Source organism: Dermacentor albipictus, chromosome 3 (assembly GCF_038994185.2).
Source record: "Dermacentor albipictus isolate Rhodes 1998 colony chromosome 3, USDA_Dalb.pri_finalv2, whole genome shotgun sequence".
NCBI classification, from domain to species: Eukaryota; Metazoa; Arthropoda; class Arachnida; order Ixodida; family Ixodidae; genus Dermacentor; species Dermacentor albipictus.
In genome coordinates this window covers 121,103,878-121,128,252 of record NC_091823.1, presented here as the reverse complement: position 1 = coordinate 121,128,252, position 24,375 = coordinate 121,103,878, and the positions used below count along the sequence as shown (strand labels likewise).

General features: G+C 47.0%; 1 protein-coding gene across 1 annotated transcript in view; it reads left to right on the top strand.

Annotated features, from left to right (window-relative positions):
* The first annotated feature begins 424 nt into the window (after window positions 1–424).
* LOC135919470 (fatty-acid amide hydrolase 2-like) overlaps window positions 425–24,375 on the top strand; it is a 37,340-nt gene continuing 13,389 nt past the window's right edge. The window contains exons 1-3 of the mRNA XM_065453308.1: window positions 425–631; window positions 16,305–16,524; window positions 20,535–20,744. Of these exons, the coding sequence (XP_065309380.1) occupies window positions 443–631; window positions 16,305–16,524; window positions 20,535–20,744 (619 nt within the window). The 5' untranslated portion in view covers window positions 425–442. The remainder of the gene's footprint in view (window positions 632–16,304; window positions 16,525–20,534; window positions 20,745–24,375) is intronic.

Sequence of the window (24,375 nt, the reverse complement as noted above, 5' to 3'; positions counted from 1 at the left end):
CCGTCGCGGGGTTTTCAAGAAAGGAAATGCAAGCAAGGCAGATGACCATTATTGTGTGGCAGGTGTACACCCCAAAGGGTGTAAACGTTTTTTAGAGTGTACACTGTTAAGCGAACGTGCACCCTTTGGAGTGTACATTTGCCACACAACAATAATCGTCATCTGAGAGGAAACGCAAGAAAGAGAGATGACGATTATTGCTGTCTGGCAAGATACGACCCGAAATGGTGTACATTTCTTGGAGAGTGTAGTCCGGCAACTGCTGTGTACTTGTTGTTGACCTCTATTTCTGTCTGCGCTATCGAGAGCACAGGCTTAAACAGGTATACACTGCCCACACCCGTCTGAAGCGAGAGAGCGCGAAGCCTCTTCAAGGAGTACGTGAAGAGATACGCGGTTACTTGCGTACTCTGCTGTCGTCTGATACAGCGTTTCTCGCGCGATGGCTTCCATCCTAGAAACCTGTCGTGAGCTGCTATTGGAGCTTGGCGTGTACTTGTGGTGTACTGTGGCCAGGCTGGTGTTTGCGCTATGGTTCTTCTGGAAAAAGCCTCTGCCATTGCCAACTGCCACCGACAAGCTTCTGCTGCGTTCTGCTACATCTCTTGCGGCCGACATCAGAAATGGCAAGGTGAAGTAACCTTTCAACGTCTCGCGAAACGCGTCTATGCAAATCTAACGCGATCACGGCAGAAGGGCGACACTTTCTGGATTCAACAATTGTTGCCTTAGGCTTTATAGTAGGCTAAAAGCTAACAACGACGCATACGTAAAGGTTGTTGCGTCGTCAAGCACACCATTTCGCCATTCGCGGAATCTTATTTATCAACGCACTGGTAACACCGACGGGTGCCACTGGTTGTTAGTAGAACCTCGCAGTCAGCGTTCCGAGATATGCGCGGCTTTCCACGCCGATACACAGTGTGCACACTCGGGAGTTTTCAAACCGTACCAGCGTCTTCTACAGTGGTACAACTGGCGAGGGATGTACAGCTGTGTTCAGAAGTTAATTCGCTCTTGAGCCGATTGTCAGCGCCGTAAATCTTCACCCCGCCTCTTGCCAGCGATCTTGCAACCTTATCTTGCCCTACCCGGCCATTTGGGCGAGTCTGCATAGAGATTGAGATTCAACAAGAGTGGACACTCCCATAGAGCCCAGCGGCCGAATCGACTGTAGCGCAACAAGCGGATGGGATTAACAGCTTCCGGTTTCGGTTATGGGCGTGCGCCTTTTGAACGACAGCTGGTACACGCCATGCGAGCTCCGCTTATCGGCGCGGCATTTTTTTTTTCGCTACTACTGCTGAACCACGCGCAGCCTTCACGCGGAATCGTTTTGTTATTTAGTAAAAATGATTGCGAACGACCGTTACAAGCCTCCACCGAATCTGTGTCAAGTGAAATTTCGCAAAGTAACCGCAAGACGTCATCTGAAATGATGAAATGTTTATATTGCTTTATATAAATGCTCCTTCCGGGCTTTTTGTGCATTCATCCAAAGTTGTGGCACCAGGTAAGCAGCAGTCGTTGCTGTACGAAGCTCCATCGGATGCCATCAGCTGAAAAAAAAGGTAAATTGCAAGCATGTATCATTTTGGTATATTGACCTAACAGGAATATTGCGTGTAGGGGCGAAACGTTCGTAAGTGGTGAATGCATGGCATTGCAGATAAATTCCCATTTACATACACTTCGTAGCAAATAGACTTCTCCCTTACAATGCCATAAAATGTGAAGAAAACATCTGATTTTCAAGCATCCCTCCCTTCCCGGGCATTACTTCCTGCACTTCAAGAGCACAAATATGCGGGTGACTGCGCGTCTCCAAAACAAGTTGGCCTCAGTCGACGCGATAATAATAATATTTGGGGTTTTACGTGCCAAAACCACTTTCTGATTATGAGGCACGCCGTAGTGGAGGACTCCGGAAATTTTGACCACCTGGGGTTCTTTAACGTGCACCTAAATCTAAGCACACGGGTGTTTTCGCATTTCGCCCCCATCGAAATGCGGCCGCCGTGGCCGGGATTCGATCCCGCGACCTCGTGCTCAGCAGCCCAACACCATAGCCACTGAGCAACCACGGCGGGTGTCGACGCGATGGTACGCCAAGTACGCAGAAGTGGCCACAACACAGGCTCTCAGCCGGACCATGTCACACGTTCGCAGAATGCCTTCTATCGCGCTCAAGAGAAATTCGTGGGTGCAAAGCGTGTTTTCAGTCGCTCAGAAGACACATTTGTCAAGTTCTTGGTTGTTGAGTGCCTCTGCGTTATCTTTTCACGCGTCCTGCCGGCGCAAGCAACACACTCCCGTGTTATCACTCTTGGCAATCGCTCGTCGCGTTTTCGACAAGCGCGAGTACCCGAAGTAGGTGTATGTTGTTGCAGGGCCATAAAAAGAGCCAGTCCCCTTAAAATTTAGTACACGCCAAACTGTCACCACGACCAGCTTGCTATTTTGCTAACTGCTTCCCAACCCCAGGCGCGCGAGCATAGGTCAAAAGTATCCAAAAAAGTTACGAAATTAATTACAGTAATTCTGCGGATCAGAGACAGAGAATGCGCCACGAACTTGTCCCAGTAAGATTCAGCACACGCAAAACTGCGGCATACGGCCGAGTGGCTTTTCGCTAACTCCGGCACAACGCCTGGCCCAGCGCGCGTACCTCAGAAGTATCCCAGAAAGTTGTGAAATACAATAATGTTGGGGGTCAGGGAAAGCGTCACGAACTTGTCCCAGTAAGATTCAGTACATGCTAAGCCGTCACCACGGTCGTGCTGCATTTCGCTAACAGCGACACATACCCGAGTGCTTCAAGCGTGCCCAAAAGCTACCGAAATAAGTTACAATAATGTTGGGGCTCATAGAAAGCGTCGCAAACATTTCCCAATGCGAGTCATTACCTCAAATTACCTGAGCCAGAACGGCCGAGATGTGTTTCGCTAACTGCGTCACTAGTCTCGGTTTTGTGACGCGTATGCCTAAATTTGCCTGAAATACGTCGCAGACGGTCCAACAAAATTTCTCACCTTCCCGTGACCCAATAATGGGGTTGTGCCATGTCGAAATGCAGAAGGAACGCCAGAAAACGCCGCGAGCCCAACAAACAGGACACATCCAAAAGAGACGGGTTGTCGAACAGGCGAACTTCAATGCGCAGCCGGCCTCGCTCGCTTCGGTGGCCGCGTCTGACGCATCATATGGCGCCTCTGTGCCGCTAGCTTGTTGCTACGTAACCGAAGAAAGATAACGGGCGAAGTATAAGCTCTTTACGCAAAGCTTTTTAGTTGTAGCGGGAAAGGATAAAAAAAAATAAAACGTTGTGTGTAAGTTCATTTCACATTCCTTTTTTTCCCGATCCTCGCGTCAGCTATAACGCATGGCATTACCGCTAGGCGCGACGTGTTTCCGGTTGCCAGTTTTCGCCCAGTGTCTCCTCTTCTTTCTTTATGATCGAACTACGGCATACCATCCTCAAACCAACAGCCTTACGGAACGCTTCAAACGTACACTCGGCGACATGCTTGCGGTGTACGTCCCCTCCGACCACACACATTGGGACGTCATTCTGCCCTTCGTGACCTACGCGCACAACACCGCTACGCAGAGCATCACCTACTTTTCACGCTTTTTCTTACTGTACGGACGGCACCCATCACACACCACCGACACAATTCTACCAATTCTACCATACCGGCCGGATACATCTGAATGTGCGCTCATTTCGGCCACGGCAAGAAATGCTGAAGAGTGCCGCGATTTCGCTCGGGCATTTATACCTCTAATGACCAAGGGCGTCAGAAGAGCACTAGCGGTGACACCAGCTCTGCGCCCACTTTCCTACCTGGAGCGCTTGTGTGGCTCTCGGTTCCTTCCGCTGCACGTGGTCTATCTTCAAAACTACTACCCAAGTTTGAAGGGCCCGACTGTATCGTCTAACGCACATCACCCGTCAGCTACGTAATCGAACCCGTTGAGCCGTCTTCGGACATGCGCCGTCGTGGACGACACAATGTCAACGTCGAGCGCCTCAAGCCGTACTGTAATCCACTCATTGTAAATAGCTGTTAGGTCGCTGGACGGCTCCCTACTCGTTCCCGGGGATAACTGTAGCAAAGGAGAGGAACGACATCCTCAGGCCCCTTCTAGTGGGTCAATCTCAGCTCTTTTGCTCGGGGAACGCCGCTCGTGCTGGGAGTCCGTGCCCTGATCCAACGGTCGCGCCCGAACTCCGGTGACTAATAAACGCCTTTACAGTTGATAAAAGGTTTATATTGAGAATACAACACTCGGCAGATACACATACAATCCCAGAGCAGTGAGAACAATTCATCATGCTGAAAATTTTCAAAAGAAGCTGCTAGCCTTGTATTTTGTTCCTCTGCTATTTCGTTGGTTACTACGCATGTGTAAATTTAAAGGTAATAACAGCCTTTCATGTACAGATGACCATATGCAGAGTTGATTTGTCATATACTATATTTTGGCCATTATTTTTCATCGCGAATTGATTATCACGCGCCAATGGCCTCATGTGTTGGTGCAATGATATTAGCTGTACGCATGCAGGCGTTTTCACTCCGTAGTTTCAGATCCTCTGATGTAGTTTGGCTTCGGTTTGGCGATGGCTGTGCAGTAGACGATCGCCGGGGCAACAGAAAGAGTGCACGTTGCACTGGTGCACAAATCATCGCTGTACTTGAGTTTTTTTTATTTTATTCATTATACCCTGAAGACCACAAAATTATTACGGATGGGAGTGGGGTAAAAAAGAAGAAAGTTACAAAACAATAAAGAACAAAGGAAGGCAGCAAGTGACGCAGCTTTTGTCATGTGAAGCCCGAAGTGATGGTTTCGATTGTGCCCGTGCGGAAATGTGCGTTATCTTCAATAGCAACCATTGCCCCAGGACGATGGTTCCATTCTTGACAGGTCCGGAGAACAAAATGCTCATGACAAGCTCTACTGCGACACTTCGAAATTTCAACCTTGTGATGATGATCAATGCCAGGTGAGGTGTAGGTTAGGGTGAAGTAAGATCATCGCGAAGATATTATATGTGAAAGTATATATCTTTATGAAATAGAGCTAGGCAACAGCATTTGCGACGAGCAGAAGGTGGTGCAAGCTGCCGGATGGTTTTTATGGGAGTTACGCTTGCCGTATGGTTATTAGTGTGAAGCGCGAGGCACTATTTTGAACAAGTTCGAGAGACAGGGTTAGTGTTTCAGCATACGGGTCCCAAAGTGATGAAGCATGCTCCATTTTACTCCTAATTAACATGTTGTATAACATTAATTTTAATGATGACGGAGCGCAAGAGAAGTTTCGATGGGTGTAACCTTGCATGCGATCACCTTTAGTGTTAACGCTGTCGATGTGTAAAGACCAGGAACGTATAGAGGTCAAATGAACGCCTGTAATATGTAATGGCTTGAAGGTAGCATTGCAAAGTCAATAGGTTGGAAGAGGAAATTCACAACGAGTTACATGCGTGGTTTTGCACTTAGATGGGTTTAGTTGCGTTTACCACAAGTCGCACCAGTTACAGACAGCGTTAATGTCATTTGTGGGGGTGTTACTACGTTGTAAACGAAAATAAATCCACCTGGGTGTTTTTAACAGGGGATGTGCCCTAAAACGTCCCCATCCTTGAATATTTACTCAGATTTATGGGAGAAATACAGAGGCATTCCCTCGTTTCACTCCGATAGCTATAGCTACGGGACGATTAAGGCGACATGACGCGAGTTTACTCCGCTTCAATATCTTGTTCTCCTGTGAAAACTCCGCTCAAGGAGTTGTAAAAATCTCCCCCCACCGAAACAGGTTGGTCATGTGGCGCTTCCCATGAGGCTATGCGCAGCGCCAGCGACCAGCCGCGTTCGGCGGAGTCGGCAGCGCTCATGGCTGTTGGTCTGTTGACATCTGTGAAGTGGCGTCCCGTGACAGCTTCTCGTCAGTTTGTTTCCCGTGTTTCCTCGCAGAAAGTGTTATAGGCGTACCTGAAGTTCAGTGTATCTGCGATTCAAGAACGTTAGCTGTGATCACTTTGTTGACGACTATGAATGCAAGAGCAACGTTTCCAAGTGCGGTAAAAGGCTTAGGTATACCTCCAAGCTGCTGATTGACTCGTGATGTCGGCTAAGGTTTCTGACTGTGTTTTCGGGCTGCGTGACCGTGGCTTGTGTTCTTCAATACGTAAAATGCGACTTTATGTCCTTGAGTACGTGCCGACAACGTCCGGTGTAATGATTGAAAGGGCCGCATAGCAATGACCACAGCAGCCACTGTTCGAGTAACGGTATCCGTGCGAGTCGCACATGAATGGCATATTCCGAATTCGTTGCGGTGCTGTGTTATCAGTGAGAAAGACTGGAGTGCAAACAGATATCCTGGCCCAAGAAAAAGTGTGTAGGACATAGGTATGCGTAATGTAAATAAGGCTTCTTACTGAGCGATGTGAATCGAATTGTTATCGCGCACATCTGTTTTGATCACGTCGTTGCTTCCGATATTGCATTAACATTATGATCTATGCCAGATACTGATTAAAAAGCATGCCTGCCGGCTCCGAAAGCGAGGATTCGTTCGACAGATCAGCGATGTAGCTCAATTTCACAAGGAAGAGACATTGCTTGGAGGCTAAGCAAGTAGTGCGGTCTTAAAAATGTATGACTACGCACTTTTCGATGTCACGTCGGCTGCTGCGGGTCATGCTCACACGTAATAAATTCCTGATACGCTACCTCTACTTCGCACAAATTTAATTTTGTAATGAACCACACACATTTACATTTTTCTTGCTTACTGCAACTAACGCGCTACTTTCTGGCCACGAAGGCTGGATGTGTGCTAAGTCGCTTGAGCACTCATAAAATGGCATGCTAAATTTGAAAAATTACGACATTAACATTTTTTTCTCACTATTCTGAATTAACAGTTTTGTGTTGACTAAGGTCTTCTGTGAATTTGAGAAAGGCAGGTCTCGTATGGGCAAGCACGTGAGTCGTACTTCTGAAAACAGCACAGTTGCTCCCTAGGTGGTTTCGAGGCACACAGTATCGTGGCTATATAAACTGACAGCGTTGCTTCTTGCGGGTCGTGTGTGCGTTGGAATGTCGTTCAAAGTTCTGCATTGGCGTTTCTCAAATATTTTTGTAGGTCATGATTTATGGGCTTCCATTGACTTGTATCGTTGATTTTCACGCGGTTTGCATGAGCAGTTCAAAATTGGACCAGTAGTCTCTGCCTGTAAAAGACCTTCACGCAAACATACGCTGTAGTTCTTTTGTACTCCCGTTGCACCTCGAAAAAACTCCGTCCAGTACACAGTAAAAAAAAAACAGAAAAATATACTCCCATGCTACCACGCGACAATTCCGCTCGCACGGAGTAAAAATTCTACTCCGATCATACAATGCATAAAAAACTCCCAACCGGGAGGCCGCTAGAGGAGAAGCATTCTATTCCCACCTTCGAGTTATTTCCGTTTACAGTGTACCAGGAGTGTGTGGAATTTCACGAAAAATAACAAAATCGTCAGCAAAGAGTTACATGTTAGAATGGATCTCATTAGGTAAACCGTTAATGTATATTAGAAAGAGAAGAGGGTCCAGGACTGATCCTTGAGGAATGCCAGATTCAATGGGGCTAAATGGAAGAAGTGGTTATTAGATGCAACGAAGCGTGATCGATTAAGAAGAAAGTGCCCGCAGCCATGCAAACTGATTAGGATCAAGATTTATTTTACTAAGCTTAAAAATGAGTAGTTTGTGACATACCTTATCGAAAGCCTTTGCAATACCGAAGAAAGTGCAGCCTCCAATTGAACCTTTGTCGATAATCAGATTATGAACACTAATATCTTCATGCAGGATGGTGTGCGATCAGTGAACGTTGTTGCAACCTAGCTTTAATCAGCTGCAGGCGTTTTAACCTAAGTTTCTTCGGTTATCCTCTTCCTTTCATTACATGGTATTTAAAAGATGTTGGCGCCTTTAGGTAGCGCGGCTACTTCCTTTTTTCTCATAGAACAAATATATACTGAAAATGAACTAACAAGTGGGCACCGAACAAAATTAAAGTATCTATAACCAAAAGAACTCACACACAGGTGTCATGTTCACGCTACACAACAGTTCACAACAGAAATCACATAAGACACATCGAAACCTAAAGTCCTCGCATTACGAGGATGAGTCAGAAACTCTTGGCGCCTTCTTTTTTCTTAGCCAAAATAGGGTACATACAGCTAATTACAAATGTAACGTGCTATTCTACGTACCTTACACTATTTTTCCACATAGTCTCCACACCGGTTGAGACATTTGTTCCATCGCAGCACTAAATTTGAGATGCCCTGGTGGTAGAATTCGTCCGGCTGACTGTGGAACCAACGTCAGACTGCTGTCATCGACTTCATCGTTGCACGTGAATAACTTTCCTGCCAGGAACTTCTCCAGCGGACCAAAAACGTGGAAATTATTAGAAGTGAGGTCCAGATTGTATGGTGGGTGGTCCAGATTCTCCCAGTGAAATGACCGGATCTTGTCGACTGTTCTGTGGCCACATGTTGTTTCGCATTGTCGTGGAGGTTAGCCGCCATCTTTGACAACTGACAGCAGCGCCGTGCCGCGGAGCTACCACCAGATAAGGCCGAACCGCTCCAAGAAAGTTCCACCGCTGGGAATCGATATTCATATTCGCATTTACAGCCGTAATTCCGCTTTCTCATTCGCCTTCGTAGCATTATGGTTTTGTGCGAGTTCACACGGCACATGACTATGTTCAAGGCTAGTTAGTATGTGAACATATTGATCTTGCTCATTGCTTATGTACTCCTGTAGGTACGACGCGGTACAAATAGGTGCAGGACTGCTTGTATGTCAATACATACTAAAATCTTAAATATGCAGTATTTTAGGATCGTTTTGCATTCGTATTTCGAAGGAAGTGAAAGCAAAACAAAGATTCTGACAGAATCTATCTCGCCATGAATGTCGACGTTAATGCAATTCGCAATGAACCAATGTAGCGACGCATCGTGTTGACAACGCCGACACGCATCATGTATAAGGCGTTTATGCAACACTACTCCTCACTTTCGCTTGCCAATTAGGGTGCCTTGATGCCAAGCTGCTCCGTACAGGGCGGTGAAACGTGCGGTTGCGGCACCATATTGTGTCGGAACACACGAAGATGCGCAATGACGAACAGCGTGAATGTTAATAATTATATCGGTACGTAGGATTGCGAGCATCCTAATGTTCAAATCTCAATTTAAATAGGGATGAGGAACGTCTACACTAACGCAATGCTAGAATGCATATCGAGCCCAACACGTAACTAGTCATTATTACCGTGCTTTCGTTCACGCAAAAAAAGTAAAAAAATCAAAGTTGACGCATACGGGCGTAATAAAAGTTTGAAAGTTGTCCTTCGCCAAGACTGGCGCTACTTTTGACATATAACTTTAGCTGTGTGATGCCGTGGAAACATGGGTCAAAAAAAGGGGACTAAATAGAGCAGCGTTCCCAATAACTGAACGTACTGTATTCACCGAGATAACAATAGTGTGTATGAATGGTAAGAATGATAAAGAGCACGTGACCAGAAACAGTTTTACATTAGCATAGACATACTATGCGAGTTTCAAAAGCACGCTCAAAGTCGCAGTTTCGCTCGCGGCCATGGCTGCAGAACTTCAATTGGGGCCAAACGCAAGAACGCTAGTGTACTTTCATTAAGTGGACGTTTATAACCCAGGTGGTTCAAATTATGTCGAAGTCCTTCACTACGCCTAGTAGATCGTGGTTTTTATTCGTTTTAATAAGTGAAAAACAAATAGTGGGCAAAATGTACGATCTTTTAAACACTAATTCATGAGCCGTCTAGATTAAAGTACGTATAAGCACATGCATTCAGCTTGTGATAATTTGCTGCCTGTTGTGTAGCATGACAATCTTTGGCTTTTAAGTGTAGTGCCTGAGTATTTTGCTGAAAAACACATTTGCCTTACGTTCTATTATGCAACGACCCATGATGAGCGCAGCAGTTCAAAAAGAGAGGCGTAGTGACAGATCTCACTAAAAGAAAGCGAATGTTTTTTGTCAGAATATACGGTGTGATCATTTTAGGGTTTTCTGGACTTTTTAAAGATCGCCTGTTGCAGATAACATAATTTTTTTCAATCAAATGGATTACTTTGATAGGCGGACATTACTTGCATGAGAAATAGAAACACATATTGAACGTTGTATTGAAGAATTACCTTATGGCACATATTGCAATTTACGGATTTAAGCCGGTGAGCTTGCAAGGCCTGTCCACATTGAATGAATTTCCAGACTGATACCAAATCGGAGACGTACGCCTTCAATCTCGACGTAAAAATGCACTGTTGTTCCACTTACTTTTTTTGACAACACTGTTTATTACATTGAAGTACAATAGTAACTGGAACGCTTATGTATTTTGTCTCGCAGTTCGTGGAACATGGCGAAAGTGGTCTCATCCTGGAGATTCATTTCAAGTGGATACGGCTTAAATTCTCAACGGCTGCGATTCGTAAATTGCAATATGTACCCTAAAGTAATTTATTAAGAAGTAAATTAGTGAAACTTCGGTAATTATTTCAAAGCATGTTTTGATTTTTGTGCGAGTAACTTCCGCCTTTTCGAATAATCCAGCTCAAGGACAAGTAGTATACGATCGGCCTGATGTGATGTTTAAAAATTCCGGAAAACTTTGAAATAGTCATTGATACAGCTGTCACTTTAGTAAATCCAAAGGAAGACAGCCCGCAAACCGACATGTAGTTAAAGGCAGCTCGCCAGCAAGTTTTCACTGCCTGAAAGCACAGGAGGCCTTACATTCAAACTTGAGAGCATTGACAAAGAAAAGCTCAAGTTAAAGGCTTCTTATATACATAAAAACAAATCAGTTCAAACTTACACTCGCGGCAGTTTTATTTCCATATTCCATACCATTCGTTGCATGTGGCTAATACAATGAGCGCAAGTATAAAGGCTGAACCACAAGACAAAATTCCACACGAACATTTTCCCAACACATTGAGCTTGAGCAGGCATCTCATCACCTAGATTAAATGATTTAGACGGCAAAGGCCTAGCGCATCAGAATATTTCCTGGAGACCGTTTCAGACGAAGGCACAAATTTGAGCATCATGGATTGGATGAGCGATGTTCGTGTCGACCTTTTGCTATATTCCGGGTCGCGGGATAATATGACATATGAGTGACTTTTTTGTTGTTGTTATTGTGCTGGTGCACAAATGTGCCCAGCAAAGGGCATAGCAGGGTGTTCTTGGCGCTAGATTGTCAAGTACCTTTCCTCTCACGTCGCGAGCCCGAAAAGTCAACGGAGTAGACAGGCGCGCAGCTTCGTTGAAATGACAAACGCCAGGCAACGCCGCACTGAATAACGCACGCACATGTATGGCCGCTACAACAGCTCCAACGCAATACGGCGGAGGTGTGGCATGGGCCTGATCACCCGGATGTCGCCGCCTTGAAAGGCGGCGCTGACATCGAGGCACCCTATTCTCAAAAAAAGCTCCTTAAACTTCGTGAAGTAGCGCCACGCTCTGAAGAATGCCGCCTCCGCCTCGCGCGCTGTGGCCGAGGCCGACGCCGCGTCGCTATTGGCCTAATAGCATCATGTGGGCCCTCGCGCCGTGCATTAGCGCCATTTTTGCTCGAGAAGCGTCTACGGAGTGGCGAGGATCGTATGTTGGCGCCGTCGCTACGCTCGAGCAGTGTAGGCAGCGCCACGGTCGAGGAGGGAGCGTGAAAGAGAGGAGAAACGAGAAGTAGTGAAGGCGGAGGAGGAGGGTGTCGCTACTTTACGAAGTCTAAGGGGATTTATTCCCAATTAAAGTCCCTGAATCATTTAAAAGTACCGCCAGGCTTTGATCCAGCCGACAACGCCTGCGATAGGCTGATCGGTGACATGTGACCTTGCTCCGCCCCTTTGCCGCCATGAAAGTTCCTGCGCGCCGGGCGAAGTGCGTGCGTTTAGCCTGTTGCGCTATGCACATCGCTGCGATAATTTCGTTCCGGGAGGTCCTAAATGCCTTGTTGCTGTGCGGTTGGGTGCCGAAACCGGACGAAGGATGGCAAGAAGTTATTTTGCATCGCGCGCGGGAACCAGAACCTAACCAGACGAAAAGTATGGTTACACAGAATTGCACGGACGGACTTTGAACCGTCCGTAACAGCGCGGCTATGCGAGGCAAGTAATTTACAGCGATACAAAGGTGCGATAGAAAGTATACACGTGCGTGTGTCTTAGGTGATAGTATTTCACTCGCGTGCATAAATGTTGATTGCCGAAGTTTGTGGAGATTATTTTAGTTCGCTGTGAGCCCGCTGAATAGATCGGTATGACCTAGGATGCGAAGGACCGAAATGCCTTGTTGCTGTGCGGATGGGTGCCGAGATCAGACGGAGGACGACAAGAAGTTATTTTGCATGGCACGCAGCAAACAAAACCTAACCAGAAGGTAATTCTGGTTGCATAGAAATGGACGGAAAGACTGAACCGTCGGTATACAACTGCACGACTATGCGAGGAAAATAACGTAGAGCGATACGAAGGTGCGAGAGAAAGTATAGACCTGTGTGTGCAGAACTGCAGTATTATTTCATTCGCGCGCATGAGTGTTGACGGCCGAAGTTTGTGGAGATTACTGATTTTAGTGCATTACGAACCCGTTGACTTAGCAAGTGCAGTATAACCTAGCATGCAAGTAAATAGTGGGGCAGAAACGCGTTAACTCGCTGACAAATATCCGCATTGCGTTACGTGCGATAAAAAATAAAATTCAGCAGTCAATTATACTTTTACACTTTCCTGTGTTTGTGCGCGCGTTGTTAACTACGCTTTACAACATGTCCAAAAAGTACTTTCCAATATCCTAATCGTATCTTGTGCATTGCATATGTGAATAAATATATTGCTAAGTGCCTGCATTATTCTATTTTTAAAAACGAACACTGCATAGCCACAGCTACTGGCCGTCAAATAATAAAGCGTAATACAGTATACCAAAGTACATTACATACAGCTGCGAGCTCGTTCCAAGTTTCCCTTACACTCGAAGATGTTTCAGTAATCGGCAATGCCATTTTACTGATAAAAAACACACAACTGCAAATGAACATAAGAAAAACGCCACAAGCGATACACGGATTGCATGCCAGCAAAACACAGTGCAGTAATGGCTGGGCCAATCCGCGTGCCTTTCGTATAAGGGCCCTCTAATTCTTACGGGGCTTTAGCGGTGCACGGAGGCGAAAAGGGATAAAGACAACAATGCGCGTCATGATTCGAGTTTGCGCGGCGACGTCACACGGTTCACGAGAACAGTCAACCGCATTCACACACGCCCACACACTACGCTTGATATTGGTGTGCCGCGAGATCAGATCGCCCTGGCAGCCCCAACACGATCGAGGAGACACGCTGACACGATCCATACCGCCTCTTCATCATGTCACGACAGTTGCACTGGCTAGTAGCATTGAACCACAAGACACAGCAGTCGTCGTGTAATCGCTACACGACAGACACACTCAGCGGCAAGAAGACTGTTGGCGCACTCGTTTCCACACACACACAGGATGTTTAGTTGCCGTGAGGGTTGCGCGCTTTGAGGGTCGCACGTTTGAGCGACGTTATGTCGAAAGTTTTTCGGTCCAAGCGACTGTCAGCCTTCATTTTTACACGACTTCTTCATTCAATGCAACCGCTATGTGTACGCAACACACATACATGCAAAAGATTTCACAGAGCATATGGGATTAGGCGCAAGAATCACCAAGGCTCGCGCGGTGATTGAGCGCAAACGAACGAAATGTAAACACGCGGAATCGAGGCGATCCAGCCCTCATTACGCTCTCATGGGCTATTTTCTTGGAGCGCTCATATGAAATTAAAGGACTAAATTTAGCAGTTCGGGTCCTTCTTTCGTTTTTCGCCACAGCCAGGCACCAGTAGGTTTTATTTCTGTGCGTATGCAGATATTTTTTCACCTCCCGAATGCCGCGGCGCCGCGGTTTAGCGTGGGCGCCGTCTGCTACAGGAACTTCCTAGGTGGCGCGCGCGGCAGATGTCGCTACCTTGAAAATTATAGAGGGACCTTATTCCCAATGTACGTGTTGCGACATCTGGCGGTGCCCCCGCAAAGTCCGTGCGGGACGCGTGTGTGAGTCAGTTTCATGCAATAATTACTAGCGGTTACGTTGGCGCTAGATTTCCCTCTAAATAGAGCTGATTAAGGCACTCGTACCCATGACCTTGGGTGGGAGGGAGGGAGGGAGGGAGGGAGGGAAAACTTTTGAGTCTTTCGAGAGTTTTGCGGTTACGAGGTCTCCGTCGTCTTCATCTTCTTGACGCTGGCGACTGGAGACTTCTCTTCAGCAAGGGTGGGCCCCTATTCCAAGGCTCCACTGAGTCGCGCTGCATCGCTCGCGTGCTGCACTAGGGCCCTCTGGGCCGTGAGCTCGCTGCTGGTGAGCCGACTCTCCCATTGCTCCGCACTCGGGTGTTCGTGTTTGTGGAATGCTTTGTTGCGTTCGCACTCCCAGGTGATGTGGTAGAGTGTAGGTTTGGCACCGCACCAAGGGCAGGTGGCCCTGTATTGTGTCGGAAACATCTTATTGAGCACGTGTAAGTTGGGGAAGGAGTTTGTCTGTAGTCTGCGCCAGCTGGTCGCTTCCTCCTTTGAGAGGTCTGTGTGGTGGCGGATATCTAATTCTAGTTCCTCTATGTAAGTTCAGGGTCTCTGCGCATCCCCCCTCGCAAGCCTGTAGGTGGGTCTCCGGGGCATTCGACCACCCAGCTCGGAACGCTTCACCTCGAGCTAGGCTGTCTGCCCTTTCGTTCCCCACTATGCCTACGTGACCCGGGATCCAGATTAGTTTGTGTCGGGGCTTTTCCTTCTCGGCGGAGGTGGCTCCGCTGAGTATTCTGAGGGCAGTTTTGCTGATTCTGCCTCTCGTGTAGTTTCTGCACACCTCTTTTGAGTCCGTCAGTATGTTGAGAGATCGGCCTGTTCTATAACCTTCCGCTGCCGCCAGCGCTACGGCAATCTCCTCGGCCTCCGCTGTGCCAGCGACCTTTGCTGTGGCATACGTGATCGGGTTTCCTTCCCTATTAACCACTACCGTCGCGGCCACGCGTTCTCTTCCGTGTGGATATACGGCGGCGTCCGTGTATACTGTATTGTCTAGCTGGGCTAGCGTTCTCTCAACATATTCGGCCCTAGCTTTTCGCCTGTTTTCGTGTAAGTTGGGATCCATATTTTTTGGCAATGGTCCCACATTAATGGTTTTTCTGAGGTGGTCCGGTACGTCCGTGTATCTGTCTGTCAGTCCGCTCATATCCCGACCCAACCTCCTCAGGAGCGCTCGTCCCGTAGGGTTGCCTCTGAGTCTCGCGGTTTGCGTACCCAGCAGAGCCTCGGCGAGCTCGCTGAAGGTGTTGCTGACGCCCAGCTGGAGCAACTTCTCGTTCGACGTGTTTCTCGGTAGACACAGAGCCGTCTTGTACGCCTTCCTGAGGATGGTGTCTGCTTGCTGTCTTTCTGCCTTGGTCGTCACGTGGTACGGCAGGGAGTACGTGACTCGGCTGCCAATTAGGCTGTTGACTAGCTTCAGAGTGTCTTCTTCTTTCATTCCGTATCTCTTTTGGGACACCCTATTGATCATGGGTGGCAGTCGAGCCCTCGATCTTTGGAATTAAGAGGGATGGCTAAGCGAAGTGCACTAAGCGAATTAAGGGGGACGTGTGCGTCGTGTGTCCGCCCTAAATTCATCGGCACTTGGGCTTTCCCCTTCAAGTCGTCTTAGGGATAACATAAAAGACCTTGTGAGTTTTCACTTATTTTTCATCATTTTAGTGAAATAAGTCTTAAGTCTTGGTTTTCAATACTTATTTTATGCACATATAGGTATTTGCACCTATGAAATATGTATATATAAGCATATATCTTGATTACACCGTATACTTTACCTGTCATTGCTTCTGTACTTCTACTCTCCTCCACTCCCGAATTCACTGTAAATTTTAATCCTACCACTTTTGTTGTCTGAGTGATATGTATAGAGAATTAGGGATGTCATTTGATGCACTATCCCACATTCGTGCCTTCGATGCAGCTTCGTGGACTAGACAAATTTATTTTTGGTATTGTCGTCTGACTCAAAAATGAAAGCAAAGCAACGAACAAGCTGTGGGAGCTATTGCCTCACACGCCGTTTCCTTATTCTCGCAGGTCAAAAGCGTCGACCTCGTCTCGGCCTACATCAAGCGCATCCGGGACGTGCAGCCCGTCATCAACGCTGTGGTCGAGGAGCGGTTTGAGGAAGCGCTCGAAGACGCCAAGGAGGTCGACCGACTGGTGGCATCGGGAAAAATGAGCGTCAGCCAAATGAGCAAAGAAAAGCCGTTGTTGGGGCTGCCGTTCACTGCCAAGAACAGCATTGCCATCAAAGGTTATTCGTGGGTTGCCTGGCACGCTATGCCGGCAACATTAAATCATATAGAGACCTTGTGAAGGGATGGCGGGGTTATCATGAATCTCTTCTTCATTCGAGGCCAGACGTGCTATAAAAGCAAATGAAACATTGGTGGCATCGCTACGTTGAAAGGCTATGCTATCGCCCATGCTAACACCTTCGAAAGCGCACTGGTTCCCCTTTTCACTTCTTGTATGTTCCCAGGCCATCCAATGGACAAAGGACACACCGCAATAAAAGACAGGGGCACGAGAGAGCGACCCACCTACATCGCACTATCGTGCCCCTGTCTTTCTTGCGCTGTGTCCTTTTTCCAATGTATCACCAGCAACCCCAAGCTTCCATGCTAAATCGCATCCAGTGGACAACTCCTAACGATACACACGATCATTGCAAGGCACATCCGTCGGACATTTGGGGACGGGCGTTCGAACGTCTCACTCAAAGGAAATAACATAAGCAAGAAAATGCTCATTGTCGAATAGAACAATACTGATGCTGGTCAGTATCGTTCATCTTCTCAGCTGTATTTCACTTCGAAAGAGGGCGTGCAATGTAGCATTGTACCTGTCTAGTGCCAAGTAGTTCACTTGAAATCACTTATTTTAGCGTGTCATCGCTATAGTGTTACCTTAATTGAAAATTTTGTATAGCCGCTTCTTTATCACGACCAGATACTGCGTGTAAAAAGTGGGATTTCACATATAAAACATACTAAGGATGTGTGTACTTTATTATGTATATTGTTTTATACACTGCTCTTACCTACCTAGCTTGACAAGACATGCGAGCAGGACACATAAACCTGCACTCCTTGCACCGAAAGTGAAATTTCAGTTGTCAGTGTTTTATCTGCAAAGGTGAGTCATTTATTGCAAAGTGTATGAATATAGAATATTTGTGAGACGTATCCATGCCGAACACCAAACTATGATTACAAGTCGTGGCGTGTGAACTCATATACATGTTTGGCACAGCTCATGGTGACTGGAGAGGACCGGTGGAGCTTCGAGACAAGCACTTGTAGGGCCATTTGAAGAACACTCGCCGAAATTAAGCAAACTATATGAGTTAAAATCAAGCTGTAGAATCTGAATCCAACTTATACGCAAGCGCTGTAGCAAGCGCCTGAAACGTGCGTGCCGTATGCAAGATTGGAGTTATAAGCAGCCAATATCGCTGAAACCAGACGTTATGTTCTTGGCTGATTTATTGGCAGTGTTGCCATGCACTTTAGAATTGTGTCGCTTAATTGACACGAAAAAGTAGCAAAATTTTCGCAATATTTTGCTGAGAAGTAGCTGAAATCGTCGCTAAAGCTTCTGAGTCACTATTACTTCAAGTTAGTCATTTGCGAAACATAAACTTTTCAAAAAGAGCTGTAGAATATATTCGCTACGCTAAATTTCAAGCTATAGACAAGAGCATTTAGTTATCTGCCATTCGGTTGCTCAGTGTTTCTTTTTTCTGCCTTTCCTTTTTCTTTCCTTCCTTTCTTTATTCTTTTATTTATATATTTATTGCATTTTAGTAACCTTTCTTTTTCCACGAGTGCCACTTTCCACCGTTTTTATAATCTCTTTCATTGAGACGATAGCTCTCTGACCTCCAGTGAAGAAGATAATCTGCCCCCCCCCCCCACCCCCCTCATCATCCAGGCCCCTTCAACGAAAAAGCACACGGCCGGCTAAAATGGCCTTGTCACCGGCCGTCTCCATAGCACTCCTTTCTTTTCAATTCTACCCCCTCGCCGCTAGCACACCTTTGATCGTTGCCTCACCCACTCGGCTTAACCCCTCTCTCCCCTATAGAAGAAGCCTACCCTTAAACTGTCCGGAAGGAAGCATATCTTGCCTTGAAAAAACCAAGTCAACTTGTCGAAACGTTGGTGGCCCGCTTTTACCTTATCGTTTTGCTCGTCGTCATGAATTTCCTTGTCCCGCCTTACCCGCATTCTCCCTTAATACACGCTAGTATGGCGTACATCATCTATACACACGTCTCACGTTTGTCTAGGCTCCATGTGAGTGAGGAATAAACAGTGGATTTACCAGCAGTTTGTTGCGGCCTCTTACTTTACTATTCTGCTTTTACATAACGGACAATGATGGCTGAAATTCAGCGTTTATCCGGATATAGTAAAGTTCCAAATGCTGCGCGATTCGAAAGAACACAAGCCCCATGAGTTTGCTAGCACACAAAGGCACTTACTTGGTTCACATTATCCATCATAATTTTTCCGGCGAAGCTGTCAATGGCTATAGTTCTGTGCATTTTTCGTGTCCGTCGACAACTCTGTGTGAGCAAAAAACATCATCAGCAGCAACGGCTCGTGCCACTTATTCCCCGCTCGTCGTCGGGGTCGTCTTCCAGAGCTCACTGCAATGCCGGTCATCATGCTAGCGTTCCCATACTTCCCTTCCCTCTGCGAAGGCGCTGATCGGCAGTCGTCCAGTGAACCAGTCGGTGCTGCGATACTGCTCTCAAATTCATTACCTCTATATATCGCGGATCAAAAAAAACTAATTTATATAACGAATTTACAACCCGAGTGAACGCGGACACTTAAAAATAAATGTGGATGTGTACCTTTGGTCCCGATGACCACCGATGAAAATAATTAAGTTGTACATTTGTTCAAAATTCTGTGTCAGCTCTTTGTCGTGTGCTGCACAGCTTCGTTGGCCATGCACCTTTTTCTTCAGTTTTCGGCACTTCTGATGCACAAGGTCGCATGTCAATACGATGGTAATTGCGTGACTTTTGTCGGCAGGTCAAATAACACGCTTCCGTCCCTTGGGCTAAGTGAGGGCTCTTCACATTGCTGATTTGTCCAAAACCCATGCGTATGAAAAGCAGCTTGTTCAGGCTCGCGTGAACCAGCCCAGCCACTTCCGTGTTATGCGCCCTCGTCCAAACGATCTGTCGCATTATGCACATGCCGCGATCTAAATCTTCTAAAATTTTAGTATGTCCACCAATCAAACGTATTAACATTAATTTGATCAAATTCACACGTATCCTAGACAAACGCGAGAGGTATGTTTGTGCAAATGATTCACGCCACACTAGCATATATTATAGTGTTTCAAGAAAATCTAATGTAAAGTAAGTTTTACAGAAGCGTTTTTTTTTTTGCACTTCGCCCCCATCGAAATGCTGCCGCAGCGGCCAGGGTTTCATCCTGCCACATCGGGACCAGCAGCGCCATTACCCACCCCGGCGGGTAATAGTGCAAGCTTAGCGAAAGTGCGGAACACAGAGCGTTAGGACAGATTCAAATCGGTTTCGTAAAAAATTGAAAACAAAAACAACGACAACAACACGCATTCTGTGAGCACATATCTGTGACTCTTACGAAGTCAACCATTGCTCCATCGTGGTGCCTGCGCGTCATACCGCCGATTTCGGCCGCTCGCATAAAGCGTTTAAATAATAGAGCGCGTTCTAGAAGGCTATTTTCGAAGCAAATTTGAAGTAACCAAAATGACGCCAATTGCTATGCCATATCGCTAATTAACGTCACCGGTCAGTAAATAAAAATAAATTACTAAAATGCACAGGCTGATTATTTCGCAGAATGGTTTGCAGTTGTTGCGCGGAAAGAAAATGGCATTAAAAATTTCGTTGACAGCGCGTGCTTCTTGCTTTACATTTTCTGATCCTATCAAAAAGTGGAAAAACCTTTTCAGTGCTCACATTCTGAAAGTGATGTTAATTCCAATGACGCCACTCTTTGCGGACAGTGCAGCGCGGCGCCCGTGCGATGCCTTTACATGCCCTACGCAGCGTGTTAGAGGTTGTGATGGTGCGATAAGTTCTTGCGCACCTGCGTACGCGGTTCAAGCGCACCGTTAAATCTGGCTATCGCTGATAGTGCTTGGCAGTCCGGGCGAAACTCCGATTTCTTTTTGCACACAGCTGCTTCCTGTTAGGTAATTGTGTGACACCGGGATTTGACAAGTAGGAATGTCGTCGCCTTGCAGGTTTGCGACAGGACGCGGGCTCCCTTTTCTGGCGCGGGCGGCGGGCCGAGGAGGACGCCCCGAGCGTGGCGTTGCTCCGGGCAGCCGGCGCCTTCCCGCTGGCGCTGACCAACGTGCCCGAACTGTGCATGTGGGGCGACTCGCAGAACCTGGTGGACGGCTGCACGCGGAACCCGCACGACACGCGCCGAAGCCCCGGTGGAAGCAGCGGTGCGTGCTTCGCTTAGCCTCCGTTCATCCGTCGCAGCGCAACGCAGTCCATGAGTGCAGGAATACTTAAAAAAGGTCATGCGTTTTCCTTATGTGAAAGGATAATACGAATATTAAGGGTTTCGTCGCGCCCTCAGCGCGAGAACATTGATGTGTCAAGTTAACCGCCAGCAGTGATGTTATCCGGATATGGCGGTGACATGTGTTTCCGTTCACCAGATAATTCAATGCATGTTAATGACGTTCCCGTTAATTCACCCGTCAGCGATTGTCTGCCATAACCTGATCGTGATGGCAGACATGAAGGTTCGTAAAGATTGCTGCAGCGCAGCGTGAACACCACATGCTGAAAAAGGAAATGGTTTCTGCACAAAATGGGTAAAAATTCATCCTTGTTGGTTCGGCATAAGGGAAGTGAAGTGCAAAAAAAAAAGCGAACCCAAGGACAGGCGGAGGGTACAATACGGGCGCTAACTTCAACAAATTATTTCTTTGAAACATACGAGAGTATATATTCATACACGTGACACTCAAGTGCCATCCAAGCGCGGACTAATTAGCATTTAAAACAAGTAAATGGTTTTTTTTTTGCGGGGGGGTCACAGATACGGAAGGGATGCTGACACACTGAGAAGCAAGAGAATTAAGTTTTGCAGATTCATATATAGCCCTATTTTGAGCCCTTATTTCTTGTCAGAACGGCGAAACATTGAAATGCCAGACGACAGCGAAACGCGCTGCATGCAGTACAATGCTAGCCAACCATCTCTACTGTTTCTTACGTCGTTGCTATATTCTCTGAGCCCCTCGTTTAGGCAGCGACCGGTCTGCCCTGCGCAGTAATTGCCACAAGAGAGATGGATGGACGTTGGTGCGACAAGTTGGAACTTCAACCTTAAAACGATGATCCGTGCGTGACGATATGTATGATGGCGGGGAGATTAGTTCGTCCTTAAGTGTTTCGTTAGAGTAATAAATCATGTGAAAGAGGCATAGGCGAAAGTATTTACGATGTAACCCTAGGTTAGGCAAGTGAAGGGTTAGTTTCATTGACGAGACACTTGCATGACGAGAATAATTCGAAAGAATAAAACGAGCAGCTCGGTTTTGAATCGATTCGATGGTGTTTTTTAGCTTTAGAGTAGAAGGGTCGAAAATGGAGCCCGCACATTCAACTTTAGGCCTCACTAAGGATTTGTTCAGAAATAACTTGACAGCTGCAGTTGCCGATGAAAAATTACGCCGTAAAAACCCAAGAATGCGATTAGCGTTACCGTAAATGTAATTTATATGAATTTTCCATGTGAGATTGTGTGTAATGTAGATACCAAGATATTTGTATGATGATACATTTTCTACAGGTATGTTGTTAATATTGTACGTAGGAAGGGTGGTATTTCCTACAGCACGGGACACACGCATCACCTTACATTTATTAGAATTGAGCTTCATTTAGGATCTAGCACACCATGATGTTACTATGCCAATGTCTGATTGAAGAGTATGGCAGTCGCCAGAGTTAGAAATGACACGATAGAGAACACAGTCATCGGCGAATAACCTCATTGATAATTTAATTTGGTCTGGGAGGTCATTAATATAAATTAAAAATAATAATGGTCCTAGAACCGAGCCTTGCGGTACACCGGAGGTTATTCGACCAGTGGAAGAGAAGTATTCGTTAGCATAAACAAATTGGGAACGGTTACACAAAAAACACTTGATCCAAGCAAGTGTTTGTTCCAAGTGTTGATCGAAGCAAGAATACGGCGGCTACTGACTGCGGGGTGAGCTCTGGGATCAAGAGGCGCCTGCTCGGATCAAGACCCCTGTTTTCAAGAACCCTCTCACCTTGGTGTGTTCAGTGAAACCAGAGTGCGGAAGTGTGTGAGCCCTCCCCCTCAAAGGCGGGTCGACAGCAATGACTTTGGACGCTCCCATTGGTCGAAGGTTGAACGGCAGTTTTCCCTCACCTAGGGATCTAGGGAGGACACAGTGTTTTTAAGCAGCCGTTGTCGGCTTTTCAGTGTGCATTCTCTTTCAGTCATGCTAAACTGATGAAATGCAACGTTCTCCACCTTTCACGTAGATATTGTAAATAAATCTCATATTCCTCGTTCTCGACGAGAACAAGTCCCTCCCTTGAACAACGTCCTCAGCGTGGATGAGTTGGACGACGGCATCGGCCAGCTACGACTTATTTCATGCCCAACCCCTACTCTTACAGCGCATACCCTGTCACACATTGTTGGGATGTTCTGGGTCCGAGTGATCTAGAAGGTTCCGCGCTGGTTACGTGCCTGGTGCCGGTCGAAAGACAGGTCTAGGACGACGTCCGAGCGATGAGAAAATAAAGTTTTGTGTACAAGTTTACATGATGATGGTTTGCAAGAATGGCTCCATGATTCTCGGAGTGCACTACATGCGAAAGTCTTTACATGTCCGAGCACACCCCTACAACACTCAAGCTCCGCTATTTAAGCGCTTGATTTCCATCTTTCGCTCAACTTGGGAATCGAATGTCCTTCTATCGGCCAATAGATTGTCGCATAGTCGACAAAACCCCCACCTATGGTAACGCACCACACCGCCGGACTCCACCTCTGGTATCCAATCTTCGTCTGGCCCTCGATTCAATAAAGAGGCAATTTCAGCGGAAACCGGGTTCGGCACTCTTCCACGGAAGTTGTCAGCGTTGACTCATTGCAGCAATTAGTAGGCTCTCGGTAAGGGCCAGTTTGTAGTGATTTTCGTCCTGACTGCCGCCACCGCATCCAAAGAATGTGACGGTTGTTTCCACCTTAAAGGCAGGTTCTCTGTCTTCCTGTCATAGTCTGCGCACGGCCCCGTCGTTGCACAGGGAGGCGATGGTGCTTTAATTATAATGAAATTACAGGGTTTCACTTGCCAAAACAACGATCTGATTATGAGGAACGCTGTATTGGGGGACTCCGGAAATTTGGACGACGTGGGGTTCCTTATCGTGCACTTAAATCTAAGTACATCGGTGTTTTCGCATTTCACCCCCATTGAAATGCGGCCGCCATGGCCGGATTGGCAACGCCAATCCCGGCCATGGCGTTGCCGCGTTGCCGTTTTGAGACGCACATCGCTGAGTACCCACTGCAGTTTCAGGTTTCAGAACTCTTCTCGTTCGTCAGCTCCGGGTTGTCACACCAGGTGTGACGATCAAGGTGTCAGCTCTGGGTCGCGGCACGCAGTCGCTGTCAATTATCTTGAGTTGGCAGTGGTTACGTCACCAGCACTTTGGCGTCGAAAAAACTATGATGCGAGGATGGCATTCCGTAGCTGCAAGCTCGCTGTGAAGCACCTTTTGTCCAGAACAGCTGCCAGGCACAATAACACCCAGGGACATCAGTTGACGTTAAGGAGGTTCCTTCAAAAGCGGCAAATGAGCAATGGCACATGCCGAGTAGCATAAAGTGGCGTGAGAGAGAGCTGGGTTCACGAGAACGAGCCCTGACCTTTGGCCGATTAACCAAAGAAAGTCAACCTGACCCATGCGTGCCACCGGTAGCCTGGCCACCTGTGGAAGCCGGTAAACTGGCGTGAAACGAGTAAGCTGTCGCGTTTTATAGAGCTGGTTCTTCCATATTTGCATAATCCATCT